General features: G+C 42.4%; 1 protein-coding gene across 1 annotated transcript in view; it reads right to left on the reverse strand.

Moving 5' to 3' along the window:
* Window positions 1-16,532, reverse strand: part of ARFGAP1 (ADP ribosylation factor GTPase activating protein 1) — a 42,274-nt gene that overhangs the window by 21,220 nt on the left and 4,522 nt on the right. The window contains exons 2-5 of the mRNA XM_063296937.1: window positions 11,088-11,151; window positions 6,204-6,313; window positions 2,777-2,948; window positions 297-397 (exon numbers count right to left, since the gene is read on the reverse strand). Coding sequence (XP_063153007.1) covers window positions 297-397; window positions 2,777-2,948; window positions 6,204-6,313; window positions 11,088-11,147 — 443 coding nt within the window. The 5' untranslated portion in view covers window positions 11,148-11,151. The remainder of the gene's footprint in view (window positions 1-296; window positions 398-2,776; window positions 2,949-6,203; window positions 6,314-11,087; window positions 11,152-16,532) is intronic.

Consider the following 16,532-nt stretch of genomic DNA (forward strand, 5'->3'; position numbering starts at 1 on the left):
AAGTTGGGCGCACACACGAAATCTCTCTGAGCAGACATGGCAAATCTGCCCTTTGCTCACAAATGCATCTATTTTCAGTTAATTTGCTTGTTTTGTCTGTCAGATTTATATTCTGCCTTTTGTTCAGGAGACAACCAGTGAATGGCAAACCCTTGCTGGAGAACAGAGCAAGAGATATAAAGCTGCAACGTACACATACATACACACTCTTTAACGTTCAGCTGTATTCCTGAAATTATTGTTTCGGTAGCTAAAATTATAGCCTTAAAATATAAGCAAAACAAAGGAGTGTCTACCGATGAGCCGAAGACAAAGCAACTTTGGGCTGTGGAGGACTCCAATTTCGAGCAGCAGATGTTTCAACAGACCATTCTTTACCTTCAGCCAACATGGCCACCTAAAGAAAAAAGTATTTTAAATAAACAAATTGTTTCCTTTAGCGCCATGGGAACAGGATGGGTCAAATACGATTGGCATCTAAGACCTATAAAATGTCCCAGACTCTTGTTCTAAGATAGAGACAGGCAACTTTTTCTAGTCTGAGTCTAGATTTCCTCCTTCTGTCCTGCCTGGGGCTCTGGCCAGTGACACTAAGATGTTATCAATGCAAGTAGGTACAGCCAACATGTTGGGACTCTCTCTCTTTTCTTAAGTGGCAAAATGCATCTACTCCTGAGATCCCATTAAGACTAATAGGCCAATTTGGAGAAAATTGTTCTTATATTACTATTGGTGCACGGGTTTGATGATGAGGATGATATTTTTCTTCAGCCTGTGTATGTGTACATGTATACACACACACACAGTGCCAACTCAAGGTGGCGAACATACCTAATACTCCTTCCTCCTTCTATTTTCCTCACAACAACCCTGTGAGGTAAATTGGGCTGAGAGAGAGGGACTGGCCCAAGGTCACCCAGCCAGCTTTCAGGCCTAAGGCGGGACTAGAACTCTCATACCACGCCTGATTGGCTCTTGGGCTGAGAGAGAGGGACTGATCCAAGGTCACCCAGCCGGCTTTTGTGCCTAAGGCGGGACTAGAACTCTCATACTACGCCTGATTGGCTCGTGGGCTGAGAGAGGGGGACTGGCCCAAGGGCACCCAGCTGGCTTTCATGCCTAAGGCGGGACTAGAACTCTCATACCACGCCTGATTGGCTCTTGGGCTGAGAGAGAGGGACTGGCCCAAGATCACCCAGCCAGCTTTCATGCCCAAGGCGGGACTAGAATCCAGAATCTTCTGGATCTGGTTCTGGACCACTACAGCAAATGGGCTCTTTAGGCACTAATTCGCTCCTCACCCTTCTATCTCTTCCCAAAACAGATCTAAAATATTCAACTTGGCTTGCTCTTGAGGGTCCTGGGAGCACAAAGGAAGTCCTGGGAGGCATATATGCCCCACAACCCGCTCCCCCTTTCATGCTGGGTGCTTGGACAGCAGCCACGTAGGGAGTAAGAAATGGCAAGGGGGCACATAGTTCTGTCCTAAGGGCTTGGGTCAGGGAAACAGCCATGGGCTTGCTGATACTCAAGACACGAGGTGACCACAGCCATCAGTTAAGACAGCTTGAAAGAGAAAAATAAAAATAGGCCCAGTCAGAATGCCTTAATGCTAATGGCAAGGAGGCCTGGGTGAATTTCGAGAAGAGAATGCTCCTGACAATTCCAGATGAGCCGCAAGGAATGCTGATCTTTGCAGGTCCTCACCACTTAGCCTTGGAAGACAAACACTATTTTTATGGTTCAATAAACGGCACATAGTTTATTTGGGCAGGCAATGAAAGTTTGCAGAACTGCAAAAATGGAACAAGTGCAGACAAAACACAGCCACGTTCACTTTTTTACTACCCTCAGAAAAAGCCCTTTGTACGGGTCGCCTATTCTAAACACCATCAGACTCATGAGCAGGATCACAAAGATATCTGATTTATTAAAGAATAGTATGCAGGATCACAGAGAAAGCTGAGAATGATGAAAGCGCGCCAAATTCAAACTAAAAACCCTCGGTGCAAACGAGATCCCTCCCCCCGTAGAATCTTCCCAAGTCCACAATCCCAGGTGCTCCTAACGGCTTCTGATGGTCTGCAGGAAAAGTCCTTGAGCGGAGAAAACAACCCAAACACATTCCATTGTAATGAACACAGATACAGAGCTTGGCACAAGGTCTCACAGCAGCTCCCTCCCAACAGAAACGCGTGTCAGTGCCATGGCATGGGAAACGTTACGATGTACAGTGCGCATGGAAACAGTGAACATGGCACCCTTACTTTCCAGAAAAAGAGACACTCTTCAATAATATCTAGGGATATGCAAAACGCTGTGGCTGCAAAATGTTGCGGACCCAGAACAGCTGTTTTGGCTTTTTCTGAGAACTAAATGAAAGTCCTGCATTTTGCTGAGTTTTATTTTGACACGAAACAAACCGTGGCTGTTTCGAGTGGCGTAGATTTGAGTAGGGACGTGCAAATGATTTCCAACTCAAAATGTGGAAGGGTGCACTTTAAGTGTTCCAAGCACGAAACTAAGGTTTTGAGTGTGAAACAATACACTTTCTTTTTGTTTCATGCACACCCTTCCTAATAACCTAAACTAAACTGAGTGTTCTATTTGTCAAAAATTATATGCTGCAGAAGCTAAAATAGAGAAATTCTGATGTTGTAGATCAGTCTCTTTCACATCTCGACAGGTTAACATTCACAGAAATGCAGAATCATAGATTGAGGTTTCGAAATAATCAAGGTCCAAGGAGGCCGAAATTACGCTTAACTGGATTTACCTTATCTCTGAAGAGGGCTGCAGCTCTGCTGTTGTACTTCTCTTGCAAGGACCAGCAAGGATCATAGTCATCTTGAGACTCTAAAAACTCTCGGAATTTAAGGTTACCACCAGCCTTCATTTTCTCCAATTCAGTGTCTTTCCATTTGTCCATCGTAACAGAGCGCACAAAACTGAAAGTCACAATTCAGCGGCTTCTTATTATACCGGTAGAGTAATCAGCATTGAAACAAAGGCTTCTTGGAGCAGAGCACAGCGGAACTGAATTCGCACTCGAGCAAAGCTACCCCACAGACTAACGGAGGGGAAGCCAGGACAGAAAGGAAGGTGAATAACATCACCAGCTCTGTTGCTCAGCCCCTTTCCACCCCACCACCCAGTGGGATGGGATTCTTAGCGGATGCTCCCTGTTTGCTTATATAGGATGGACAGAAACTGAGCCATATACGCCTTTGAAGGCAGCAACCAGCACCTTGACTTGCACTCAGAAACCAAGTCTTAACTAGTGCAGCTCCTGCAGCAGAGGTGTACCATGGCAGTGTTGTGCCTGACCACTGAGCATGCATGCCACTGCATTCTGGACCGGCTGAAGTTTTCAGGTGGTCTTCAAGCCCCATGTAGAGCAAGTTGCAATAATGTCATCTAGAGATAAGGACATGAGTGACCACATCTCAGGCATCCTGCTCCAGGCATGTCGCTGAAGCTGTGCAAAGGCCTTTCTGGCCATAGTCTCCAACTGAGCATAGAGCAGGAGCAGAGAGTCCAGGAGGACTCTCCGTTTGTAAGCCTGCTCTTTCTGAGGAAACTTAACAGCATCAAGAGTCAAAGGTGGTGCCATCCTGGAATCAGATGGCCTTAAAATCTACAGTTAGTCCAACTTGTTCGGATTGATTCAGAGCCTGTTTTTCCCCATCCACACACTGAGAGCCTCCAGATACTGGGTCCCCAGAAGTCAACAAGCTGCCCAACAGAATAGTTCCCCAGAACACTGGGAAAATCCCCAAGCACTGCAAAGAAGCTTGCGAGATCCATCAGATGTCTGGGTGGGCCATCTTAATGGGCCCTCCTCCCTACAGAGGTTGATAGCTCTAATTGACCCTATTCTCACAAGGAAGTGATCTGTTTATGACAGTGGACTAATGGAAAACTTGCCCAGAACCAGAGCATGACACATCCACTCCTAGCTGAACACCAGATCTTAATTGTGACCTGTCACATGAGTCAGACCAATGTTTACTTGGGAAAATCCCAAATCCTTGAAAAACTGGATGTTCCCCTGAGCCTGTAGGTTGGGTGAGCCTGTCATTGTGGTTTTTTTTTTTAATGACTGGGATTATGTGGTTTGAGTTTGATTGTCCTCAGGTGCCACTGTGTTATTGTTGTTCAGAATTATTTATTCTTGTTCTGTTGGTTTGTTTAATCATGAATTTGCTGCCCAGAGTTGTGATTCCAAGATGGGCAATATAAGTAATATATTATATAAATCAATATAATAAATAATGAACTCGGGGGCCGCCTCCAATGCCAGAGTGGAGAGGTTGAAATCACCCAGTATAGGCATACCTTGGAGATATTGCGGGTTCAGTTCCAGACCACCGCAATAAAGCAAATATTGCAATAAAGTGGATCACACAAATTTTATGGTTTCCCAGTGCATATAAAAGTTATGTTTACACCATACCAGTGTTTCTCAACCTTAGCAACTTTAAGATGGGTGGATTTAAGCATGGCTGGCTGGGGAATTCTGGGAGTTGAAGTCCACCCATCATAAAGTTGTTAAGGTTGAGAAACACTGCACTATATTGTAGTCAATTAGGTGTGCAACAGCATTATGTCTAAAAATAACAATTTACATACCTTAATTTTTTACTTTATTGCAAAAAATGCTAATCATCATCTGAGCCTTTTGCTGTTGGAAAAATGGCACCAACAGACTTTCTTGATGCAGGGTTGCCAGAAACCTTCAATTTGTAAAAAACGCAGTATCTGCGAAGCGCAATAAAGCAAAGCGCAATAAAACGAGGTATGCCTCTATTCATAATCTGGGCAAACTTACAACCACCCCTGCAGTGTGATCAAGCAGCCCAGTGAATGATGCTACCATGCAGCTGGGAGGACGGTCCAATAGGAGCACTCACGGCATGTCCCTTTGGCCCAGCACCATGAGCAAGGCCTTGCATGTGACCACATGCAGAACAGTGTTCCTCAAAAGACTAGGGTCTCCCAGTAAACAACTGCCACACCATCTTCCCTGATCTAGGGTCAAGATTGATGTAAAACATTTTAAATAATAATAGTAATAGTAATAATTTCTTAAATTTATATGCCGCCCAACTCCCAGCAATTCTGGGTGGCTTACAAGGTTAAAACACCAGCCAACATACCACACACACACACCCAGCACTCAAGAATGAACTGCTGACCCCACTCACCATCAACAATAGCAAAGCTCATCTCCTCCCTGGCCCAGATATCTGGGAAAACAGCTGAGTCTTCAATACCTTGGGAAAGGCCATCCAAGATGCTGTTACACAGGGCAGGTGCTGCCACGGAGAGGGTATGATGGCAGGGTTCAACAAGATGACTTTGTTTAATAGAAGGGACCTGGAGCGTGTCCTTTCTACTAGAGCTGGTGGGACAGGCAGAAACAACAGGACGAAGGTAGTCCTGCAAGAGAAATCTGGCTGGACAGATCTGTGAAGGGAACACCCACTTCTTCATCTGGCCAGGTATCACTGATACATGTAATACCTTTCCTTTGTCCACAGTTCCATAAAGATGGTGTTAAGTGATCACTGCCAGCTAGAACGCTACTGAAGAATCAGCTGGGACTTTGTTACCAACAGCGAAAGTAATAGCTATCAAATAACTACATGACCAACAACAATCCAGGGTGCTGGTTATCACCTTTAAAGTCCTGAATGGTCTAGGGCCAGGTTCCTACGGGACTGCCTCTCCCTGAGGGTATCCGCCTGTTCCGTCAGCTCAGGAGGGTGGGCACACTTCAGGTCTCTTCCCTTAACTGTTGCCATCTAGCAGGACCTAGGCAGCACCTCTTCACAGTAGCGGGCCTCCCCTTTGGAACTCCCTTTCCCCTGAGATCTGGCAGGTCCCCACCCTCCTGGCCTTCAAAAAAGCCTTGAGGACCTGGCTTTTCCCACAAGCCTTGGGTAGAGTGAGGATGGAGCCCAGTAAAGTGGTTTGGAGATGTAAAGGGTGTGTTGTTTTGGGGGATGCCTGGAGTTTTGGCGCTGGTTTTATGTTTTCATTGTTTCTGTTACTGTTTCTAACCCACCCAGGGTTATGCTACATAAGATGGGCAGCCATATAAATCTTTTCCATAAATAAATAAAAACAATGGAATTAATAGTAAGCAACATTTCTGTTGTATTACTGATGCAGACGTATTATCGCAATCAGTGACGAACCTCAGATGAACCCCCAAGCCTCTGTGTTTTCCTGAGCACTCCAGGCAGATCCAAATTCCATAGGTCACACTCACCCACTGGGGGTTAAATGCACCACACTCAAAACAAACCTGCAAAGAGAAGGGGAAAAAAACAAAGAGAATTTGAGTTTTCCACGGGAACCCTAGATGCGTAGCAGGCATTGTTCATAAAAATGCTATTAGGAGAAATCAAGCTTAGATTTGTCTATTAACATAGCTCAAGACCCTCCCAGGGGACCACCATCATGAAGTAATGAATTACGAGAAGATATGGAGGGAGAGAGGGACAGAGAGACAATTTGGTGTAATAGTTAAGGTGATGTGGCTGGGAAATCATGAGTTCTAGTCCATCCTCAACCACAGAAGCTGGCTGGGTGACTTGGGCCAGTCACTCTCTCTCAGCCCAATCCACCTCAGGGTTGTTGTTGTATGGAAAATGGGAGGTGGGAGCATTACATATGCCACCTTGAGTGGTACAAAGTATAGGTGGGAAATAATACTAATGAACATGATGATATGATGGAGTTGTTGTTGTTTGGGTAGATGTGATGATGAAGGAAACAGGCTTTGTGAAGAGAATTCAATGTTTATAGCAGAAAACTGCTTCGAACAACATAAAAGCAGACACATCTGGACACCATCAGAATCAAACTGACAATTTAATAGGAAACAGAAGATGGAACATCTAATCCAATCAGCCAGGATACATCCACATGAAGATTCTGGAACAGACTATGAATTATTTAATTTTATATCACATATGGGTTAAAACTAGACCACTGAAGGCAGCAGGCAAGATCTGAGCTAGAAGACATGTGGTCAGAGCAGAAGTTCAGTCTAAGGAACTGACTCTGTACACTTAACGGAGTGAGAGAGAATCTGAGGAACAATGGAAAGAGACAAGAGATGCTGTGGAACCAATGCAGGAAAAAAAAAGCCCATGATGTAATGATTAAGAAGTTGGATTAGGACTGGGGAGACCCAGGGACAGGTCCATCCTCAATTGTCAAAGCTCCCTTGGTGGCTTTGGGCCAGTCACTCACACTCAGCCCAACCTACCTCACAGAGGAAAGAGCATACTGCATCACCTTGAGCTCCTAAAGAAAACGCAGCAAATAAATCAAGGAAACAGAAAAAGTATTCCCAGAATTTCAAAGACAAAAAGATTTAAGTGTTTTTCTGAAAAAAATATCACAATAGTTAGGAAAAGATGGAAGATGAAAGTGTTGGGCAATAAGAAAGAGCACTGACTTAGCTTAACACCTAGCAAGACACGACATGGAAAGCTATCTCGATAAGATAGTTTTTAAAGAAGGTATGAGAAATCAAAAGAAAATGTACAGCTAGGAATATTCAAGGGTAATCATGGAAGATAAGAGGCAAAATGTGATAAATGAAGACCCAAAAAGGTTATATTATTAAAACTTTTTACAAACAGGATTAGAGAATGATAGAAATATCTGTAGAGAATAACTGCACTAAAAAGCGAAACAGGGAAAACCACACAGCAGCTGTCGAATAGCAAATCACCTAATGCAAACAAAATATTCGCTGAACTGCTTAAAGCTCCATGAGAAAAGGCTGTTAAAGTGCCAACAGTTCTGTATCAACAAATAGGGCACAGGGCTACATGGCCAGAAGACTGAAGATGTGTATGCCCATACTGAAGAAAGAAAAATTAGCACAATTATAAAGATCTTACAAAAAATACAGCCATACGTGGAAAGAGAAATGCCAAACTAATAGGAGATTTCAGAAAAGGCAGAGGGACACAAAATCATATAGCTAACACCAAGAAGCATAATGTAGAGAGCAAGCAAATTAAAAAAGGAAGTTTATCTTTTAAAATTTTATTTACTGACTTTATTTTTACTGACTAGCTCAGGTCCTTAATTGTGTAGATCAGTGTTTCTCAACCTTGACAACTTAAAGATGTGTGGACTTCAACTCCCAGAATGCTGGTTGGGGAATTCTGGGAGTTGAAGTCAACAAATCTTAAAGCTGCCAAGTTTGAGGCACTGGTATAGATCATGCCAAGCTATGGAACACGTTAAAGCTAATGGATATGCCGGAACATCTAATTGTTCTTCTAAAAAAATGTTTACAATGGACAAGATGCCACCCTCAAAAATTAGTTGGAAAATAATGATTCAGAACAGGGAAGAGATTAAAATGACAATGCATATTGTTCCCAGATTTAACTTAACTTGTAAGAATGGAAGGATTAGAAGAAATCACAGCTGAAATCAAAACTAGAGGTTGAAACAGTAATAATGCATTACTGCTTTGTTAACTGAAATATTTAGAAGAGCTCGTTATTAAAGCAAAAATGGAAAGTGAAAAAACTCAATTAAACATTAAAAAAAGGAAACATCAACCAGAATGTTTAGTGAACAAAGCTGATTCAAAGAAGTGAAAGTGATCATTTTTCTTCAACTCAAGTATTAATGAAGGTCAACAATGAACTAGAGGAAATTAATCCTGAGGAGGAAGGCAATGACAAGCTTAGATAAGACCCAGAAGAGTAAAGCTTTATCAGTGGCAGGATCAGAATAGTTTGGATTAGCATTGCGCTGTAAATGATTATACTGAACAAGAAGATACAGATAGTCCTCAACTTATGACAGTTCGTTTAGTGACTGTTTGAAGTTACAGTGGCAATGGAAAAAGTGACTTACAACCAGTCTTCGTACTTATGACTGTCAAGCGTCCCCATGGCCACATGATCAAAATTTGGGCACTTGGCAACTGCCATGTATTTACAATGGTTGCAGCATCCCTGGGCCATGAGATTGCCATTTGCGACCTTCCCAGCTGGATTCCAACAAGCAAAATCAAGAGAGAACTGTGTGATTCACTTAACAACCACATGCTTCACTTAGTGGCCTCAGTGATTTGCTTAACGAACGCCACAAAAATGTAGGGTCGGGTGTGGTCACGTGATGTCTCGCGTAATGACAGCATTGCTTAACAACACATTTTCCAGGCCCTACCCTACTGTGGTCAGATGTCGGGGACTACCTGCAACAAGCATCTAAAATAAGAGCGTAGAACGTCCTCCGTGTGGAATTTTTGGCTCAGGTTTCTAGATTTTAGAACAAATGCTGAAAATACACTATTCATACACTGCGTCACTAGCACTGGCAAAAATGCTAATAACTTTGATGTAGTGCTCTGAAAGAAATGGGTTATGAAACCCTGAAACCTCCGTATGAGACTGCCATGAAGACGTGAGAGCTGAAGCTGGAGAAGCGGGGATCAGGACACGCCTGCACGGAATGGTCATCCTCTTCCGCCAAGCGTGCAACTTCAGGAGGGACGCACGCTGGCCATCAATGGGGTGACAGATGCCGCAGCCCGATCACCCTCCTATCCTGGAAATCAGTACTCCTCAGGCCAGGTAACACTACGCAAAATGGAACTGATGCTCAAGACTGAGAAACGAACAGGCACACGCGCACTGCGCTGAAAGGGCAGACGACAACGGCCTACAGTTTAAACCCTGGAACCGATTTAGCCGCATCAAATCTGAAGCTTCGGCTTGCTTCCAAACGTGGGCCGAGTTTCTGGGCCGCCTGCGCCATGCCTGCTTTGCTTGCGTATCAAAAACAGTTCTGGCGCGGGGATCAAGGAAGCATCTGTGGAAATCTGGGGGGGGAGCTGCAGGAAATCAATGTGACATTTTCAAAAAATTAGAACGAAAACACAGTTAATGATAGATGAGAGAAAGCGAAGCGTGAAGAAATTGTTCAGCTGGTTAGCAGGAAGGCTGATGCTAGAACAATGAAGTATTCGTGCCCCATTAACGCTTTCAGGGCCGGTGTACATTCCTCAGGAAATTCAGTGGTAGTATTCAGGAACGCATATTATCAAATTGTAACTTATAGGATATGTATTAAATGTGGTATATAATTAGCTCAAGCCACCCACACAGAGATTATTTCCACTCTTCCTACTTACTAGTCGTTCCACACATTCATAGCAATTCTTTGCTCGTTCAGACATTTTCTCCGTAGTAGTACCAGGAGGTCATTCAGTGGGATACAGAGAATCCATGGTTCATATTAAAAATGGAAGGTAAGCCGAACTTACACTAGTTCAAGTATTTCAAATTCACCCATTCCAAAGCAGATGTCCTTCAAGGATAAAGTGCTTTGACAGACCTTTTTAAAAACACTTTATTCCAGGGAAACTTTTCTGAAGATTAAAACTTCCTTTTAATCTTTTTAATGGCGCTTCTCCAAATACGGAACATTCATCCTGCCTCTGGCCTTGCTGTTTTTCCAACAAGTAGGACAGACTTCAGGCTTTTAAATTCGTTTATATCTGTTCTCACAGTATCACTGTAAATGCAAACTGACCTTAATGGTGTTTATTTCCAAGTAAGGAGGTAGAGGAGAGCATCCTGGATACTAAATACTTCTGATCCTACTATTTAAAATTTATTTTACAGCTCAGTCCTATTGCACATGAATCCTGTTCATTCTTCAGAAACAGATCTTGATTTATTTTAATAAGACTTACTCTTAAGTGAGGGTGAACACCAGTTACAAACTTATTTTCTTATTGCACTGGGATGGTTGTTGTTTTATCTGTGGCTGTGGACTACTTTGTATCTAACAGAACTAAAACAAATAGATTGTCAGTGTTTATAAACAAGAAGAATTTGGTGTTTTCAGAAATAGCCTTGCAAACAAGCATGAATCAAGCAGTTTAGTCATCAGGACCAATACTTTGTGGCAAATTGGTCCAGTAATTTGTATGGTAATATAAGAACCATACACATTAATTATCTAATGTGAGCTGAAGCTGATTCACTGCTGCTTAATCGTGTGTGGCTAAGAAGGTAAACCAAACGACTTACATTGTTTTCATCTTGCACTCTCACTTCTTTAAGAACCTTCCTTGTTCTTGGACTTGCCATGGTCCTGGAGGGGAAAAACAATCAGAGCACACAAGTTTCAAACTGCACAGGGATTTAGCAGAAAAAGTTACAGGGGTTCCCTGGCTTGTCAGTCTGAAAGCAGCTAGGTGGTCAAACAGACAGGAATTAATTAATTAATTAATTTAATGTCGCTGCCCATCTCCCCCAATGGGTTCCTTCCCATTACAGGTAGTCCTCACTTAACGACCACAACAGGGACCAGAAAATTGGTTGTTAAGCGGTGCGGTCATTAAGTCACTACATGACTGGACCCAATTTTACGACTGTTTTTTACAACAGTTGTTAAGCGAATCCAGCTTCCCACTGGACGTTTTTTGCTGGAAACTGGCAAAAAAGGGCGCAAATCATTTCACGTGATCGCAAGATGCTGCAAACTGGTCGTAAATGCAAGCCGGCTGCCAAGTGCCTGAATTGCAGTCATGTGACCGCCGGGGTAGTGCGACACTTTGCGATGGCTGTAAGTGTGAGTACAGGCTGTAAAGCACTTTTCCCAAGGCTGTCGTTAAACAAATGGTCATTAAGCAAGGACTACCTGTAATATCACAGCTTTAATATCAATATGGTTATCCACTGCTGCAGCTTGAAACAGTAGTTTTGAGCACGATCTACATGCAGTGACAAAACACAATTAATGCCAGATAGGAAGAAAAAAGCAGGACAGGTTCTCTGGCTTAGATCACAATCTGCAAGCCATGCTTTGAAAGGGAACCAGCATTTTGACTGCACTGAAATTCTTCAATGTTAACAGAACTGGTGTTTTGCATCTAATAAATACTGTCGGAGAAATGTACTTCCGCTATGAAAAAGACGAAGAGGATAATTCTAGTGGAACATCATGACGGATACTTGTACCACGAATGATTTTTATAGCAGACTTTGTATTATTTTTTTTTTTAAAAGAATTAACTTTTATTTAACAGACATCATTCTGAAGGATGCTCATTCACAACTGGGAAAATCCAAAATGTTTTAAGCTTTAACCAGTAACCCTACAAAATAAAATGTTTAGAAATCCATGTCCTGTTCTGGCTTTTATCATCTTTTGCTGATAAAAGCCAGAGGAGCAGAGAAATTTTAGGGAAAACCAGAACAACTGCCGGGAATTCCTACCCCACATGAGAAGGTGAGAAGGGAGTTAAAGGCAAGCATTTTCTGCAGAAATTCCCATCTGGTGGACCTGTACCTCCATTCCTGATATTTAGGAAGCTAAAAACCTTGGTTTTCCAGCATATGAGGTTGGGGTGTGAGAACTAGCTGCACTTGAGGTGACTGGCTGCACTATTAATATAGTATATAATCATGATCTGATGAGGTTAAGGTAGAATTGATGTTATTAAGATGTGCTTATTTATTTACATGTCAATTTATATGCTGTTGACATTGTTGATATTTTTGCTGAAAGCTGCTTAAATCCGTACCAACTGAAGCACAGAAACCTAAAATCAATATAGATCTGGGCAGTCAATCAGTATCCACAAGGAAACCTCTACAATCTGAAAGAACAGGTTATTAGTGAGTGTAGAAAGATGGCTTCTTTATAGACTTGTCTATGTTTAAGATTTGAAGCAGTCATTTCCTTTAAATAACTGCAATAATGAATGCACTGTCAAGGTGCTGAGCCTTGTGGAATAAATGGAGCCTTGCCCCTCCTCCCCCCAAAAAGAGGGAGGACAAGATCAAGATAATTAGACTGCATTATTTTTGGCCACTTCTCAGCAGTGTCTTTCCTCTTCAATGAAACTTTACAGAAAAAGCAGTTAAAACTCTGCAACAAACTGTAGTCAAATGAAAGTGGATCCCAAATCTTTATGAGGAACATACACTAGTCTCTTACAGGTCTTCTTCTAAAAAGCTCTTATAGATCTTCTACAAATCCTGGTAGCCTAAACACAAACATAGTTATATCACTTGGTTCGGCTAAGTTTTCTTTGGAACCAATATGAAAAGATAATTATTTTATTTCTTGCTTAGTAATTATTTTTTGCTATTAGTTCATTTGTTTATGTGTCCCTACATAATTTTCCATTTGGGGAGGGCCTAAGCAGAAATGCCATTGTAAGAATTCTTTTGAATAGCTCCAGTATTCCAAAGTCATGTGGATTACATAATGAAACATTGTTGGAAAAGATGCTGAAAGATTGAAATTAAATAAACTTTTAAGGGGATTGAAATTAACAGAACAAAAAAAATGCTTATCTCTTCATAAACAATAGTTCATAAAAATAACTACAGCTGATTAAAGTTAGAATCTGCATATAGAATCATATGTTACAAGGGCAATTTTGAAATTGTATGCTTCAAGGAACTCTGTGGGTGGGTTGCTAAGCTGTTCTTAGTGGATGCCCAGGGACAGTGATACATCAAAATACAGGAGGAACAGAATTCTGGTGATGGGGTGAAATGGAGGATCTTAAACAAAGGCAAAAAATCCTTTTTCTAAGCAGTGTGTGGGGAGAATTTACAAGATGTTTAACTAACGCCGTATTATTGTACAACAACAACGTTCCTAAAAACCCACAAAACCCACTTCAGATCAAAAGGACCCTGACGGCCAATCAGGAAAGTACACACAGTTTGGAATATAGTAAAGCTATTTTTATCTAAAACGTTCCGTGTTGGTATTTCCCAAATATTTAGTCCTGAGTTAAAACAGAAAGCGTTTGATTCTTGCGTTCTTTTAAAAAGGAAGAATGGGCTATACTTCCAGAACGGTGGCTTTTCTATGGAGTATCTTCCTAGTCACCAGATGACAAACCTAACAGGAAAGGGTTAATATCAATTCTGGCTAGAAGGTAGGGCTTAAGGCCTGCACTGACCTCCACTGAGTGTGGCTTAACCCATTTATTGTCTATTCCACTGAAACAACAAACGAAACAATGAACTATGGTAGGTTCCACTAAAACATACGGTAATGGAAGGACACACAAAATAGCATACCACAGTTAATAAAGTTACATTCTGGGCCACTGATACTCTCTTCATCTACTAAATAGGGTGCGGCTGTTGGTCCATCTCCTGGTGACCAGAAAGGAACTTCATGGGAAGTCCAACCACTGTGTCTATTTAAGACAAGCCAAATGAAATGGAATGTACTGCAGCAGTATTCCTAAGGTGGGTCAATATAATAGCCTATAGCACTCTATGTGATCCAGTGTGGCCAAAATTGGTATCCGAAGAGACAAACTGATCTGTTTTTAATGCTTTGTAAAGGTAGGTAATTCTGACTCAAAGCTATCCATTCTAGCCACTGACTTTTCTTAGAGAGTCAGGTAGCTGGTGATGAACGCAGGACAAGGCAGTTTTCAACCCATGTGTTAATTGTGGAGCAAAAAACTTGTCTGCCCAATTACCTGTTTTAATGTATATTTGATGTACATCCTCTGAGTCCTCTGGATGTCCAGCTTGGGTGTGCTGGGACCAGGCAGAAACAGGAGAGCGCAATCTGTTGCGCTCCACAGAATTGAGAAATTGATCTAAGGCATGAAGCAGTGATATGGCTTAGAAACCTTATCCTGGTGGAATACACATCCATTCCTCTTAAATGAATACGCCCCTATCTCCTAGTCCTTCCAAGTCAAGGACTGCCTTCCAGGTAAGAATATTGAACTCCCCTGTCTAGTGCAGCCTTTTGACCCTGGAGGAACCCTTGAAATATTTTTCAGGCCTTGGGCACATTCAGGCTCAAATACAGGACAGAAGGTACAAAATTATTACATGCGTTTCATGGATAGGCCAGTATATATGCATTAGTTTAAGTGTTCTTAAACTAAAAATAAAGAAATGAAACGTATCTCTTTAATGTGAAGTTGCCCAAATTTGAAATAATTTTTTTAAATAGATTGTGATCTCCCAAGGAACCCCTAGTGACCTCTCGGGGAACCCTGGGGTGCCACGGAACCCTGGTTGAGAAACCCTGGTCTAGTGTGTTTAAGGGCTGCAATCATTAAGACCTTGAGTGCCATTGATAAGGCCCATGTAGGGAAATGCTGGATCACTGGGAGTGAGAGAAGGAGGTGTGTCTCTAAGGAATGCACACATAAGAGAGTGGCCTGAAAGTAGTTCTCTTTGACTGTCTGGAGAATGGAGCTTAAAGTGGCTGGCTATCCATACAGCCTGAATGTTGCTAGTTCTCTCTCCAGCCATGCCTGCACAGAGCCCAGTGGCTCAGGCCCCTTGATGTTGGCTCGCAAAACAGCAACTGCATTATGTGCAAGTAGATTCTGCTGGCAACGTGATCCTGAAACAGTAGAGGAAGGCACTGTATCACTCTGCAGTGGAGGCAAGTCAATAGGAACAAGTCCAGTGTTGTAATCTTCATGCCCCTTAACCTTCCCAGCTTCATAAGGGTCAGACTTTGTGATGCTAGAACCTCTCTTCCATCTTGAGAATCACTCCTGGGACCAGAGCAGCTTTCTTTCTTTTGTATCAATGGTAACTCTCATTTGCAGAACCCACTTGAGTGATGTCACCATGTCTGAGGCTAGATTAACAAGGCCCTGTTTGTGGAGACAGGGAAGTGTTCAGCTGAGGTGTCCAAGCTCAGAGAGTGCTCTGCTTAGTAGTTATCTGTGTTGGAACAAATGTGAAACACCTGTGCTCTTAAACGGCCTATGAGAACTGCCCTCACCTTGATGAATATGCTTGGTGCTAATGCCCAACCAAAAAGGAATACTCTGAATTAAAACTAATCATCCTATATAGAAACTTGAGGAACCCTGTGTTTCTGATTAAGAAGTGTAGGTAAGTCCGTGACAAATCTTTTTGTAAGGGAGGCAGGGGGACTTTGAGTCAGCCTGGCCTAGTCTCTGCAGTTTTCATGGCAAGATTTTGGAAGTGGTTTGTCATTACCTTCTTCCTAGGGTTGAGGGAGCCTGGCTGGCCTAAGGTCACCCAGTTCACTTTATGCCTGAGATGGGACTAGAACTCACGGTCTCCTGGTTTCTAGCCTGCTGCCTTCACCACTACACCAAACTGGCTCTCCTGACAAATCTACTGAACCTAAAATATTGTGCAGCAGGATGATTTCTGCTATTGATTTTAATGACTCCTTCCTAAAGCTTTGATGGAGACCCAGTCAAAGGAATTCCTGGAAGTTTGGTATTCAGAGAAATCAACCATCAATAGACACATAGAGATAAACCATATTTACATACCATTCAAAAGAGACAACAAAAAGCTAAGAAGGAAGCAAAAAGACCAGGACACATCCCCTCCAGCAGTCAACACCCAGATAAGCAGGGACTGACACCAGACAAACTATCTAGCAGTAAACAACAGCCTAATCAAGGAACTACCAAGGAAAAAAAACCACACACCCCTCCAACACTGGCAGGGCAAGCTGCTGTATATAAACAGGGAGAAAAC

This window comes from Candoia aspera, chromosome 3 (assembly GCF_035149785.1).
Source record: "Candoia aspera isolate rCanAsp1 chromosome 3, rCanAsp1.hap2, whole genome shotgun sequence".
In the NCBI taxonomy this organism is placed as follows: Eukaryota; Metazoa; Chordata; class Lepidosauria; order Squamata; family Boidae; genus Candoia; species Candoia aspera.